The 14,507-nt window shown below is 32.0% G+C and overlaps 1 protein-coding gene across 9 annotated transcripts in view; it reads right to left on the reverse strand.

Annotated features, from left to right (window-relative positions):
* LOC139524814 (inositol 1,4,5-trisphosphate-gated calcium channel ITPR2-like) overlaps window positions 1-11,818 on the reverse strand; it is a 95,807-nt gene extending 83,989 nt beyond the window's left edge. For 3 of the 9 annotated variants that reach the window (XM_071319909.1, XM_071319911.1, XM_071319908.1), the window contains exon 1: window positions 7,042-7,155. In XM_071319909.1, the coding sequence (XP_071176010.1) occupies window positions 7,042-7,072 (31 nt within the window). In that variant the 5' untranslated portion in view covers window positions 7,073-7,155. Of the gene's footprint in view, window positions 1-1,825; window positions 2,044-7,041; window positions 7,568-11,616 lie in introns of those variants that run through there. The other 6 variants (XM_071319916.1, XM_071319915.1, XM_071319917.1 and 3 more) reach the window with 5 other exon arrangements.
* Window positions 11,819-14,507: the final 2,689 nt, after the last annotated feature.

A 14,507-nucleotide genomic window follows, 5' to 3' on the forward strand; every position in this document is an offset into this window, starting at 1 on the left:
AACTATGATAAAAATCATTACAATATTAGAACATAATATTTGGTGATTGCCAGATGAAAGATTTGGTTTCTTAGAGTCTTTTGTTTTATATTGTTATATCGGGAAGATTTGTATAGTATGTGTCCATGATATAACCAATACGAAAAATGCGATTATAAAAGCAAATGCATTAACTTTTTAAAAATTATACCAACAACAATAGAATAAAACAAATTCACAAATAGCATATCTATGCATTTTTATATCAATGTTAAGAGTACACAATTATTACAAGCTCATTACACTTCCAGCCGTTTTTCATTCTCGACTACAATGATTGCTGCTAAATCAAAAGTCATAATTGACATAAAAAGTGCCTTGAGCTTTACCCAACAGGTATAATTCCAAACAAATGATTTATCATCTAATAAAACAATTAGCCTTGTTTTTATCTGAAAGAGTTACACCACTGAAACATCTTCAATCGATCTATGCTACGTTTGTAATTAAGGTAAATTAAGTATATATGACTGATGAGTTTGTTTGTATTTCTGATTGTCTGACGGAATCATATTCCAGGTTTGTTTCCCTTGGCGTCAGATAGTGGTTCATATACAACACGATCGATCGACCTGTACGGCCAATTCTCTATTAAATTGGGCTTATTAAGTAATTACATGTAAATAGCATTTGTATTTTGAAGGTACATAGAGGTGTCATTATGTAATAATTGACTAATTTACGTCCAGTGAAAAATATTTCATGTACATTACGGACAAGAAAAGAAAAAACAACAACAAATGCAATCTATATAGGAGGTTCTACTAGGATGACAGGTAAAAATTTCGATTGTTACTGGATTATTAAGGTAGTCGTGCCCTTGTAACATCCCTTGCTGGCTATTGTAAGGTTCCATCAACGTGCATAGAGCGTTGTATTCTACTTTTAGAGACTTTTCTAGAGTCTATAACACGACCAGGCGTGACCACGTAGTTAAACATCCTGTATAGATTAAGCATGGAATTTCAACAATGATCACCATATGTCTATACCCAGTCAACCCTTGGCGTTACAGCAGAACAAAAAATACGGTGAACATTGTTTTACTTAAATACATTATGTTAGTACCTTAGGGCTTTTTTCTTCATTTTGAAAACATTGTACCTACTAGAGAAGAGAAGAGGCAAAACATTACTGTATCTCTATCATAAGACGTCTTTGCAGTTTAGATTGTTTGTTTCTTAATGTCCAGTGGTAAATATTTAATGCACTTTTAAGAGGAGAACACTATAAAAACACAAGTTCTGAAAAGTGGGTCAACTCAGATTTAGGTCAGGTATTTTGGACAGATAGCATCAAAGGGTAAGGGGAATATTTAATTTTCTAAGTGAAATACATATGTACCCAAATCGACACTAAAAGAGTTGCTAAGAAAATTAATTTACATCACTTACAAAATATAGCGAATCCCTAGTTTGGTCGTCTTTGTGTATTTGAACTTTTAAAAAAAAACTCTCCCCGGTAGGGGTTTTACTGTATTATGTGAGGTCCGGTTGTAGCCAAATTTCTATAGCTTAGTTATCCTTATTGTGTTCCGTTTTTATTTCTAGATTGGTCAAGTCTTAGAAAATACTATCGCAATATGTTAAGTCTAATTTAACAAACAAATGTTAAATTCTAATTTAAAAAGAAATTTTGATATAAATCAATTCTTTAGTTTCTGTATAACCGCGGATTACAAACATCGATCAGATAATTATATTATACTTTAAATTACCTGAAAAACATGCTTTGTTTTGCGAAGTAAAGCGGAGTTGAGCATCATGTAAACATTTTAAATACTTACTATAATTCAGAATATAAGTCCTTGCTAAATAAATCAAATACACATGTTCTATTTATTTTTTTAGCAAATCCCTTTAGATCATCGCAAATGTTGGTTATTTCCTTTGCTATTAAGTATTATGTAACAAAGCTAAGGCATTACATAAAAAACAAAATGTCATAGAGATATAATGTATTGCACAGATTGTTCTTTACTGGGGACATCCCACATAACTGTGCAAAACTACGAGAACGCTAATTTCTTATGAAAACAAACGTCACAGAGTGTACGTGCTGGACATGTGTAGCTGATTATTAGACACAGTCTAGTCATAAAATAATGTTCTGTAATCATATTTTTACTGTTTATTGCACTAATCTTTTGCATTTGTTTATTCATTTTTATTTGCTTTATTTGTATGTTTGACTCGTTTAAATATCATCGATATTGCTGACATTTGTTACTTTTTAACCGACTTAAGCGGCCAATGTTTACAAATGCAACATTCAGAAGTAAACTCTGCATGGTCTCACATAAAGCATTATAATAGATTTCAAAAATAAATGACAATTATTTGAATATGCATTAAAAATAGTATTCCAGCTGATTAAGAACTGTCAGAATTTACATATTCTGAACGTATACAATCAGTTAATACATAGTTTAACTGGTCATTTCGTTTTATACTACAAAACCATAGTGTTGGCATTGTATAAGAAAACGAATAAATCGTTGCTTACAGTGACCATATAATCAAAGCGCAAACGCGTTGAAAGGCAGATACTGTAGCCGAAATAAATATTGTATCGGAAGTCCTATTTCATTCACAATTAACAATTATAGAGAAATTTCCAGTCTTAATTTATAATCTAAGACTCAATTATCATAGTCGATTGCAGAAGAATTGTTAGTTTGTGTCATCAAATTTATTTCAATGTGTCATGTTTGTTGCATTCACAAATTATTTTTAACGTGAAAAAGGTCTTGTAAAAAATCCATATACATGTAAATCCGTATTCGCTGCGTTGAAGACCCACTGGTGGCTTTCGGCTGTTATCTGCTCGTTGGTCGGGTTTTTAACTCTTTGACATATTGCCTATTTCCATTCTCAATTTTAAAGTAACATTAAACACTCATCTGTCGGTACGGGAATTAGGAGATAACAGTTTTTAGTAGATTTGTTAAATTTTGTTAAGCATCAACTTGTTTGTTGTTGTTCGCTATAATTTGTGATCATTTACATATATGGAATAAAGTAAATAGCCATTGAATTTAGAAGGGGTAGTAAGAAACCATTGCAATTCAGCATCATTTCATAATAAAAATATTCAATTGCAATAAGTTCTGTCCTACCTCCTTTCAACAAGATACTTATAATTATATCTATCAGACCACGTATTTCATACTTTATAAGTATGTTTTGCTTTCATGTGTATGAGTGATCCGTTTTGGTTTTAGCAAATGAAATATGTTTAAACTAAACTTAATCCCTCACTGCAAATTCTCATGTACTAATTGATCTAAATAATTTCACAATATGTTAGTGCAGGGATCAATATTAATGTCATGTAAATTGAACATTCTTGTTCTGATTCTGATCACTTATTTTCAGTTATCAACGAAACTACTGATGGGTACACAAACAATATTTACTGTATCACTGCGCCTGGAAACATAATGGAGTGAGTTGATCTCAAATTACAATCAATTAAAGACTGCGTTTGAGGAACGCTTGAAAAATACAATTTGAAATCATGCAAAACTATACAAACACTCGATCGTAGAACGACTAACGAGTAAAATTCCAGTGAAACCTTTTTGCAGTTAATTTCAGGTAATAAATCGCTCAACAAAACGGCCAATAAAAAGCATGTTTTGAAGATATGAAAAGTAATTTGAACTTTATGTACATGTATAATTTTACAATAAATCCAGTGTATCCATCTGTAAGTACGGTCCGAAATGGCCAATGTTATTAGATGCGTATATAAAATCTTATTTGTGCTAGAACTATTAAAATTGTCTCGTTTTTTACCGTTTCCGAACTATTCAATCCTAATTCTAGTTCAATTGAATTGTATATTCTGACATACATATTACTGTATATATAGCTATCGAATATTGTTTTCCATCTAACAATGTATGCTGGTTCATATTTATAATTTGGGGCCTCGGTGGCCAAGTGGTCTAAGTAGTTCTACTTCTGTAATCTTAAGCCAGTAATGAGGTTGTGATTTCGTGTAGGTGCACTCGACTCCAATCTAAATTGACTAGGATTGTCAGTTTTCCTATCGAAGGTCGGTGGGTTTCTACGAGAACTCCAACTTCTTCGCCCCCTAAAAACTGACCGCCACGAAATAGCCAAAATTGGCGCTTAAAAATGGCGTTGCTCATTGTTGAAGGCCGTGCGGTTACCTATAGTTGTTAATATCTGTATCATTTTGGTCTCTTGTGGACAGTTGTCTCATTGGCAATCATACCACATCTTCTTTTTTTATATTGAAACACCAACAATCAATATTTATCATTTGACCATTTGTCGATCATGACAAGGAGGTTATAAACTCCTTGATCATGACAAGGATTTTCACGATTGATGTCAGTTTGATTACTGAATAAATTTAGATAGTACGCATAAACAAAATGAAAATTGTTTATTTATGGCAACAAATATATCGTTCAATTCCGTGCATATATCAATAAAACCAGGACAGTATATTATGACAAAAATAGTCCGGACTCTCAAGCTCTATTGAAAGAATTTTGCTATCTGTCCGTCCCTTTCGTCCGTTCTTCTAATACATATTTCAGTCACATTTTCCTAAACAATACAACTAGACAAAATGACTTCATATTTAGTCAGTACATTGTGGTTTGATCATCGTTATTAATTGTGTCGTCTGGACATTTGTTTGCGAACACCTACTTCCTATTTGCCGATACTTTGAAGTATGTGTCAACTGGTGCCTGCTTTTTTTAGTTTGGGAATACAATGTACATGATTTATATGAAAATTGTTATTGTCTTTTATCTAGCTTTCAGTTACTGCGAACTGGGGCCTTATTGTATGGGTTTTTGCTCATTGTAAAAGACATTAAGGCCCGAGTTTTCCAAATTATTGACGATGTCAGTGGTTTACGATTTATATCATCGCCGCGATATAGCCTTTGTGTGCTGGTGCGGTGTAATGCAATCTCCAGTCACCAATCAATAAATCAATCATTGTTTTTCGGTATACTATCAAATGATAATCTAAACAATAGTCGATAGGGCGGTCCTGAATGCCTTAACATAATGTCTGATTCGTCTTCATAAACGACCGATTTTTCTACGGGTCAAGTTGTCTTGTACCCGAACAAGGTGTTGTTATGTTTTCACTTTTAGGTTAGGAAATCTTACCAGTTAGGCTTGGAAAGTGGCAAGATGGATTTCCTGTTTTCGTAGAAGCATTAAAAATTTGTGAAATATAATGAATTTGGCTAAAATTCATCAGCATGAGCCAAAAGTCCACATTTATAATAAGAAAAAAAGTAGGTTTATTTTTGTTTTATATCTCGAACCATAATAGTATAATAGTATTTGCGAGGTATTTATTTGTTTAGCAACGAAAGCTTCATCGTAATTGATAACTTAAGTCCTTCCTGTACATGAGTAATCACTGTTGAGAAATATCATCTTCCATAATGATGCTTTTTTACGCTTCAAATTGCGCCTCGATTAACCCGCTAATTTGATCACACTGACCGACCAAGGCGTTAAGTTATTCAAGTTTAGTTGACATTGGGGTTATTCTTATCTGAAAAAAGATTTACTTGTCATGTAATTATAAATGTTAATTTCGGAACGTGAATTTTCTTCTTTTTTTTTCTTCTAATAATTCTTTCATTTCAGAATTACTGGTTTCATTATTTGAGATAAATGCTGCATATAAACTGCTATGCTACATTTTTTAATGTTAAAAGTAATAAAACAAAACGCACCGTAAAACTACTTTATGAAAAAAACCACTGATTTAAAATAAATTGGACCTGCAACGAAATAAATTGGAGACAAAATGTGTGAAGTGGGAATGAGGTATTTATTGATTCAGGAAATGATACAGTTTGTTTCAAATTAAACAAGACAGTGTTATTCAGCTTGCCTTAATTGTATCAATAGAAGATAAACATGCAAAAACAAAACCGTTAAAGTGATAACCATTCGAGAGAGAGAAAAATAAGTCCATTTAACGATTTCAATAGCTCCAAGACTGCAATGGTGCGTTTTTATTGACAAACGTAATTTTATTGCAATGTCATGTTTGAAGAAACGTGAAGTGTTACGATGCGTTCATGTGACAAAATTTCTACTGCTGATAGACCAATCTCAACAAAGACATTAAAAAGACATGCAGTTTCAAACAAATCCCAAAATTATAACAATGCACTTTTCAATCCTTCCCTGTACCCTAGTTCAGATTTAATTTCGTATTTCAGATAATGTTCTTCTGACTTTTAAACCAAAACCCACATTTCTTTGCGTTGCATTAGTTTTGAAATATACTATAATTATATATATTCATTTATCTCTTTTGGGTTCTTGTTTCATCTTAGACGTACAAATATATCCCCAGCGCCATAGAATAGATCGACCTCTTACAATCGTGTATGCTTAGAAATAATACTGATATTTTCTAATGCATTAAATCATTATTGGTCACTGTAACGCACTCTTCAATTGTTCAAGGCGTCATTTACGGGAAAGCTAAAACAGCGTCACAAGACTGAATAGACCAACAGTTCGATTCTGAAATGACAAATTCGCAATATCATTCTCCCAAGAAGGAATTTCGATCCGTCCTTACGAAAACAAAACAAATACAAACACAAGGTAAACATGAACATGAAAAAAAACACCTTTATACAGCATTCCGATACGTCCATAAATAAAGGCAACAGTAGTATACCGCTGTTCAAAACTTATAAATCCATGGACAAAAAACAAAATCGGGGTAACAAACTAAAACTGAGGGAAACGCATTAAATATAAGAGGAGAACAACGACACAACATTAAAATGTAACACACACATAGACACACAGAAACGGACTAAGCATTAGACAAAATCCTATGAGAATAACAAATATAATATCAAAACCAAATACACGAATAAAAAATCACCATATTATATTTACTATGGCATTGATACAGCCATTCACTTGTACTTTATTTTCCATATATTTTATTAAACAACATTTACCTTTTTTTCGTTTTCTCATAAGTAATCCCATTTTCTTTAGTTTCCTTTGTCTTAGCACACACAGAAGAAATAATTTACTTAAATCCAACTAATGTAATAACAGTTTAATTGTGTGTAGTACTATATGACTGTGTTCTAATGTAATAACAGTTTAATGGTGTGTAGTACTATATGACTGTGTTCTCCATTGTCAAATTTTGCTCATTCATTTAGAATAAAACATGTTAACAACGAATTGTCTATAAACATGCTCTATATTTGTCAAATAAAACCTATAGAAATTTACAAACAGCATGACACTAAGATCGATCTTTGTTGTAGAATGTAAATAGCTTCCATTATTTCTCTAATCCCAATTGCATGCAATAGAAGTTGTATATGCATTGTGTTTTCAATTTAGCTGATTAACAAATAATTTCGAACTTCAGGTTACAAATAGATGAATATATAATTTGTATTATCTCGAATTACCATCATTTACCTTAATTGTTGTTATCCAATTAACTCCTGACTCAATGCCAGGGATAGGCGTCAAAGGTTGTACTAATATTATTGGAGTATGCATATTATACAATAGAGTAAAACTATTATCAACTACATTTTGTCTGTCGAGTCTTTTACAAATTTTATCAGCTGCATTATTAGATTTTTAAAGTTATCTTGATTTATAAATGATTTGTTATTAGCAATTGATCAAAATGAATATGACTGTTGGATTATCAAAACCATAATTTCATACAGATCCATATTAGTTTATTTCGTTCAAATAAGTAGGGTTTATATACACTAATTTTGCCTAGGACTCAGTTCTTCTATTCATCTTTCTTAACAATTAACAATTCAAGTAAAGTAGCTATCGTCAGACATTAAGCAAACACCAATCAAGTAATCATATTATATGTGGTCCATAATCATTTATTCGCATAGATTTTTGTCTTTTTCAACGTTGATGAGGCTACATGTTTGCTCAAATGCACTAAAAGGATATCAATAGAACGCGACCCCGATTTTACAATGATAAAAATCATTTCAATAGATCAAATTGATTCCTCGTGTACCCCGAATTACTAGACTGGAATACGTGGTGTTTTTTATTTATTTAAAAGCTTAGTTAAATGGGTTGAAAACGTTTAGAAAAAACAAAAAACAACATTTTACTAGCATTCTACCTGAACCTCGGTTCATTTGTTAAAAAGTTGCATATAGATATTTAAATGCAAATATGCAAAGTGTTCACATGGTTTTGTGTCATAAACATATTAGTCATAAGAAGAACTAGTATTTTCCTTAGATTAAACTTGATAATTGATAAGGGTGTTATTCCAAATGAAGAATTATGTTCAATACGACACGTGTTACTTATAGTTAGGTTTATCTCGCACAAAAGATGTATTGACTATAGCTATCAAATATAATGAGATCGAATACTTTTAATATACACATACCGAAAATGCTGTGTTTCATATTTTATATAAATGCAAGTGTGCTATATGGGTTCTAAGATTTGTTGTTGTTCTAAGATCGGTACAGCGCTTCGGGTGAAATATGTTTTGAAAAAGGACTTTCGGTATCTTTAAATTTAAGCATTACGGGTTCTCTTACTGGAAGAAGCTTAATCCGACTTTTGATGATTGTATCAAAAATGTCTTGGAGTTTGTCACTGACATATAAGGCGTAAACTTCCCTAAGTGACACAGTGTATATGACGATTCAAAAGAGGAAAACAACGGCCTGATTTATGCTAAAACCGATGTATAAACGAAAAATAACTTTGACAGACCGCAAAGGCAAATAGTTGATGAGGCTGTGTTAAATATGTATCTGGGCGCTGATCTCTCCCTTATTACCTGGGATAGTGGGTGAAAATAGAAAAGGTCGTAAAAATCAGTTGAAAAGGGGCTAGACTTATCAGATCTGTGTGTTCATGCATAGCTAAAATCCCATAACAGGTTATGAAAATAGTTTGTTTAGGTGTGGTTTCAATCCCCTGTCATGTTTTAGATTGTATATCCGGTTTATCCTTCTATGTGTTAATATTCGGCCTGTTTGGCCTTAGTCGTGATGGGATCAACATGGGAAACAGAATATTTTTCTGATATGTGACCATTATTCGAATAACCTCCGGAGACTATGACTGAAGGACAGATCAGATGGACAGAAAGACGGATCACAACTCTATATCGTCGTTTTTTCTTCATTGGGTTACAGAATAGTGTTTTTATATTTTGTAATCGTATGGACAAATAACAGACAGAGTCAATTGCATATGTACAATTAAACTTCTGTCTGTTATACCTAAACGACTGTATGCATCTCAAGGAAATAAAACAATTTAGCACGATGTGTTTGTTGGAATACGGTGAACATTTTTTACATAACAATTGTCTTATTTTCAATAACTTGATCTATTTCTTATTCAAAGGAATTTGCATCACTATAAATGCAATTCTTTAACACTTGTTTTTGATTATATGCCGTTAATTCTGCAGTAGTTATACTTGAATTGTTTTCATATGTTTTGCTCAGTTATTTTTAGTCAAAAGGAAGTATTGTTGTTACTTCATGTTGTATTGCAGTAATACTTGAATAATTTAGTGACCTCCTTAAGTTAATTTATGTAACTTAAAAAAATAAATTTGAATTTAAAAAGCTACCAAATATTCAAATTTTCGAAAACATAAAAAGAAATTAAAATCCATTCAACCAAATAGGGCCATAACACAAGGTTATCTGATAGAAACTGGTTTGATCGAGATCACTTCAACTGATTATATAATATGTGAAAGTTTTGGGGAACTCAGTGCTCTTCCACTTATTTTCCGTTCATCTTTTTTTTCATTCGAGTCTAATGATTAGTCTTGTTGTTGACAAGACGCAATATATGCCTGGTGTTTTTATTTGTATTTGCATTGTCATTCAATTATCTTTGACTTTGATATTTTTTATTTAATGCACATACCTCGGAAATTTGGTACTCGTAAGACCACACCATATAAACACGATTTCTTAGATAATTTTACATAATCCCCATCTGTTTCAGAAGTTGGTCAAAAATGGCTGGAATTGAGCCAAATTGTGAAAGTTTTAGCTTGCAGGTGCTCAGTCGAAGAGTTTTACCACCCAGACTATATATTCCACCCACACATTCGATATTCGAGACTACCTTTGTCGCCCTAACTCCCTTTTGAAGTCATTGTTGAACATTCCACACTTGAGGAGAATTATTACATTTGTACCTAATCACAACACTAGCAGTACTAGTCAGAAAGCAATCTGATTACAATTCTGATCCATCTTAACTCGAGTGCTCGTATATATAAGGATAACGACATCAAAATCTATATTTTAATAAGATTGCTCGTATATATAAGAATAACGACATCAAAATCTATATTTTAATAAGATTGACAAGAAAAGAAAGATGTTACATTCTGCATGTACTTATTTAATTGAAATGTATCGTTAGTCATATTGATACTATAATTGCGACTCTTAACTCTGATTTTACTTAATAAAGGAGATCATGATTAGAAATATAAAAACCTAGGACCTAATACAAAAACTAAATACATGCATTTAATATTATTATATGATTCACATTTCCTTACAGCTGCAACAATGTATATATATGTATATACTGTTAAGTGTGATCGATTTCTAGAGATGACAGATTTCACTGATATACAAGGTGTCTATTGCTATCTCCTGGAGGGAAATAACAAAAATATATGTTCGTGTATAATTGAAATTATTTAATATTGCGTCATATATGTACATTCGAAAATGTTCATTTGAATACTTATTCATTATGTTCATTGGTTTACTGATGATTTCTAAAGTTTATTTATTTTTGTATGATTTTTTTTATCATTGCTTATCTTTTCTCTCTCTTCAAAATCGTTAGTAATAGAACCGGTATGTGTTGGGTAATGGATCATCAGAAGAGATTGTCAAGAAACAAACGAAAACTTGTAATTTTGGTACTAAGCCTTACTAACCACTTCAGAAAAAAGTAAACTTTTATACCTAGTATATAGAACCATCTTTAAAAAAACAAACTCCAAAACTCCATAAATCTAAAAAAACCTAACTTGTCACTTACGAAACGATACTCTGGAATTAATCTTCATCATCATCGATTATAAACCCCTTAATCGGATTATAAACCCCTTAATCGTAAAATAACAAACCAACCGAAAACATATATAATATATATAATTCGCTTCCGCAAATTTACAGATCTAATATTGTTGGACTGTTATTTAGACGAATTATATTTATATATACACTAGGCACCGCGATTAAAATGGAAAATAATGACGATTTTTTTTTTATAAAAGTCAAAGTAAATACATTGTCTGCACTTCCATGCAATTGTATAGATATCATCCTATTCATTTATCAATAAATTAACACGATTTTGATAGGATTGAAGAATATTTCAATTCTTTTAATTTTCATCCTCTCATAAACATTGCCAATAAGTTCCCCATAAAGTCAAAATGAATAGGTTCCATACAAATCACTGTACAGTGGGATATATTTAATGTAAACTCTATTTTTATAATAACTTACCAAAAGAGTAACGTTCTAGCAAGATTAATATTATCCTTAATGTTTAATGTTTGCTTCAGTGTTTATTTGAAGGAGAACAAATACTGATTTTGTTTGGAATGATGTTTTTATTACAACATTCAACATTGTCACAGTTTTCAGTCAGGCAAACACTATACAAAGAAAAAGCATAAAACCGTAAACACTTGTATCTGTTGAAAGGAAATTTGATATAAAAAGTGGGGGAAAAAAAATGTTTATAAAACCTACAATTTTGCATAATTTTGAATTTAGAGAGCGGTCGACAACACTTATATCTGCTCTGGTGAGCGTGACGCGATAAATCTCCGCATGAAAGAGTGCACTTGAAATACCAAGGTAACAAATTACGTCGATCTTAAATACAAATTAAAATGTAAAAAATGCTCATATTGTGAAATTATCACATAAAGTTGTGGAAAATTAATGTGAGAACCAACAACTGCATCGGTTATAATTTAAGCATATTTGTGTAGGCTGTTCCTCTCCCTTGCAACATACGGGCATCTCAGAAAAAACCAGATAAAGGACAAGGAATAAGGCTACACATGTATGTCTATTGAACACTGACTTCGTTCTGAGATTTGTTCTTTCTTAAAAGAGGGGCGAAAGATACAAGAGGGACAGTCAAACTCATAGATAAAAAAAACTGACAACGCCATGGCTAAAATATAAAGAGACAAACAGACAAATAATATTACACAAGACACAACATAGAAAACTAAAGACTATATATAGGCAACAAGAACCCCACCAAAAACTGGGGGCGATCTCATGTGCTCCGGAAGGGTAAGCATATCCTGCTCCACATGTGGCATCCGTTTATTTACTGAACCGTTCTCCCATTTTGCAATTTATTCCATTTTGCGTTAGTTTTAACAAAGCAGTATCAAGAGAAAATTGATGTCAGCATTCCGAATAAGACTCAAAAGACAACAGTGAGTACTTTTCGTATAAACAACGTGTGGTTTGAATGTTCTAAGTTCTTTGTTGGTCAAATATTATTACCTTCTTCAACATTTTTCTGTGGTGATGTCACGAAAAAGGCGACCATATCTGATGTTATTTTAAAGAAATAAAACCGTCCTTTAAGGTAATTGAAAAAGAATCCAACATGTACTTCCATACATGTATCTTCGAAAGTCATTTGAGAAACACATCCGTCATTGTATATCTCCCTTTTTTTAACTAAAGATACTGCTACTCTCGACAAGCTCGCGTTTTAAATTGTCTTGAATGGGAAAGTATATTTGGACATTTGATGCAGTAGTAGAATCTATTTTTCTACTGTCCATGTTTGGTAAATCTGTTGTTATCTCTGATACGTTATACCGTTCATGTAATTTTATTTGGTATATTCATGGGAGTAATATTTAAATATTAAATGTTACTTCCATGGTATATTCAAATGAGGAGAAACGTGCTTGTTACACAATTGATACCATTATGAACAGCCACGTTATATATAACTTATTATTAGAGCATGCAATTTCATTTGATGTTTTAACTTGCATATTGACACAAGCGACATTCCCCATTTCCTTTCTCAATTTTTTTCGTCATAATAGAGTCAAAGGGCCGTACGTTCAATTCATTTAAGGATGTTTGTTAAGCGCTTTATTTGGTCTAAAATTGTAGTATCTTGTAGTTCTGAGGATGAACAGTACAAGTCACTAGTAAATGCAGGAGGTGTTGTTTATTTATTGCACATATATGGAAGTAATAATCACCGTGCCTTTTGAAGCTACAGATTTTGTAGGATTATATGTGCAAAATTCTAATTTGTAGGATAGTATACACGGAAAGAACCAGTATATGAATGGACAGAACACTAAATGATCGAATGCCATACAGTACAATCCTGTTAACATCCTCGTTCTTTGGTCTCTGGTGGATAAGCGTCTTATTTTGGCAATCATACAACATCTTTTTTTCAGGCATATAAATGATAGTATTTAAAGTATCGTTCGAAAAAAAGCTCAGGGTTTACCGTACTCGCTTCATGCTATATAACAAATTTAGTAAATGTATGTAACTGCACATTCTTTTATAAACTTTATTAACTGAATAAACTCATCATAGATACCAGGATTGAAATTTTATATTTGCGCCAGACGCGCGTTTCGTCTACAAAAGACTCATCAGTGACGCTTGTTTGCAGCCATATATATGTAATCAAACTATGATAAGAAATTATGCAATACCCAGTTAGTTGTCGTCAATACATGACACATTATTACGCCATACATTCACCAATTGCGTAGACAATGATTCTAAACTATGCTTGTTTTTGTTCTGTGTATTCTGAACTTAAAAAAAAGTGTTGAAGGCCGTACTTTGATCTAGTATAATGGTTTACTTTTACAAATATTTTGCCATATTTTAGTGGTGTATAACGGTACTCTAAAAATGATTATATTGCTTTTAATTTACGTCCACTATTCAGTGAACGTGTCCTGTCCTCAATCCATTTTATAGGACATACCTATTGTGTCAACAGTAACTGTGAACTTGTTCTCGTCCTGAACATTCTTCCAATGTTTGCTACTAGACGTTACGCAATCTAAATCAATAAGGGCTTACCATATATTTACATAAACTTGTTTATTATTGACAAAAATAAATGCTGACTTTTATAAATGATTGTTTTTGTTATTGTTTATGCCATTGGGTTTCTGTATCAATAACGAGTTTTCTAATGAAGTTTAGAAGTACTTATTTATTATTCTTCAGAGGAATATTTCAAATGTCAATAACAGAGGTACTGTGAATGTAATGACACATCAAATGATTGACCGTCCGACATTTTTATCATAAATCGGCGCAATTGTGAGAGTTGTCTCAAGTACAAGATACTATTTGAAACGTTTTTT

Source organism: Mytilus edulis, chromosome 5 (assembly GCF_963676685.1).
Source record: "Mytilus edulis chromosome 5, xbMytEdul2.2, whole genome shotgun sequence".
NCBI classification, from domain to species: domain Eukaryota; kingdom Metazoa; phylum Mollusca; class Bivalvia; order Mytilida; family Mytilidae; genus Mytilus; species Mytilus edulis.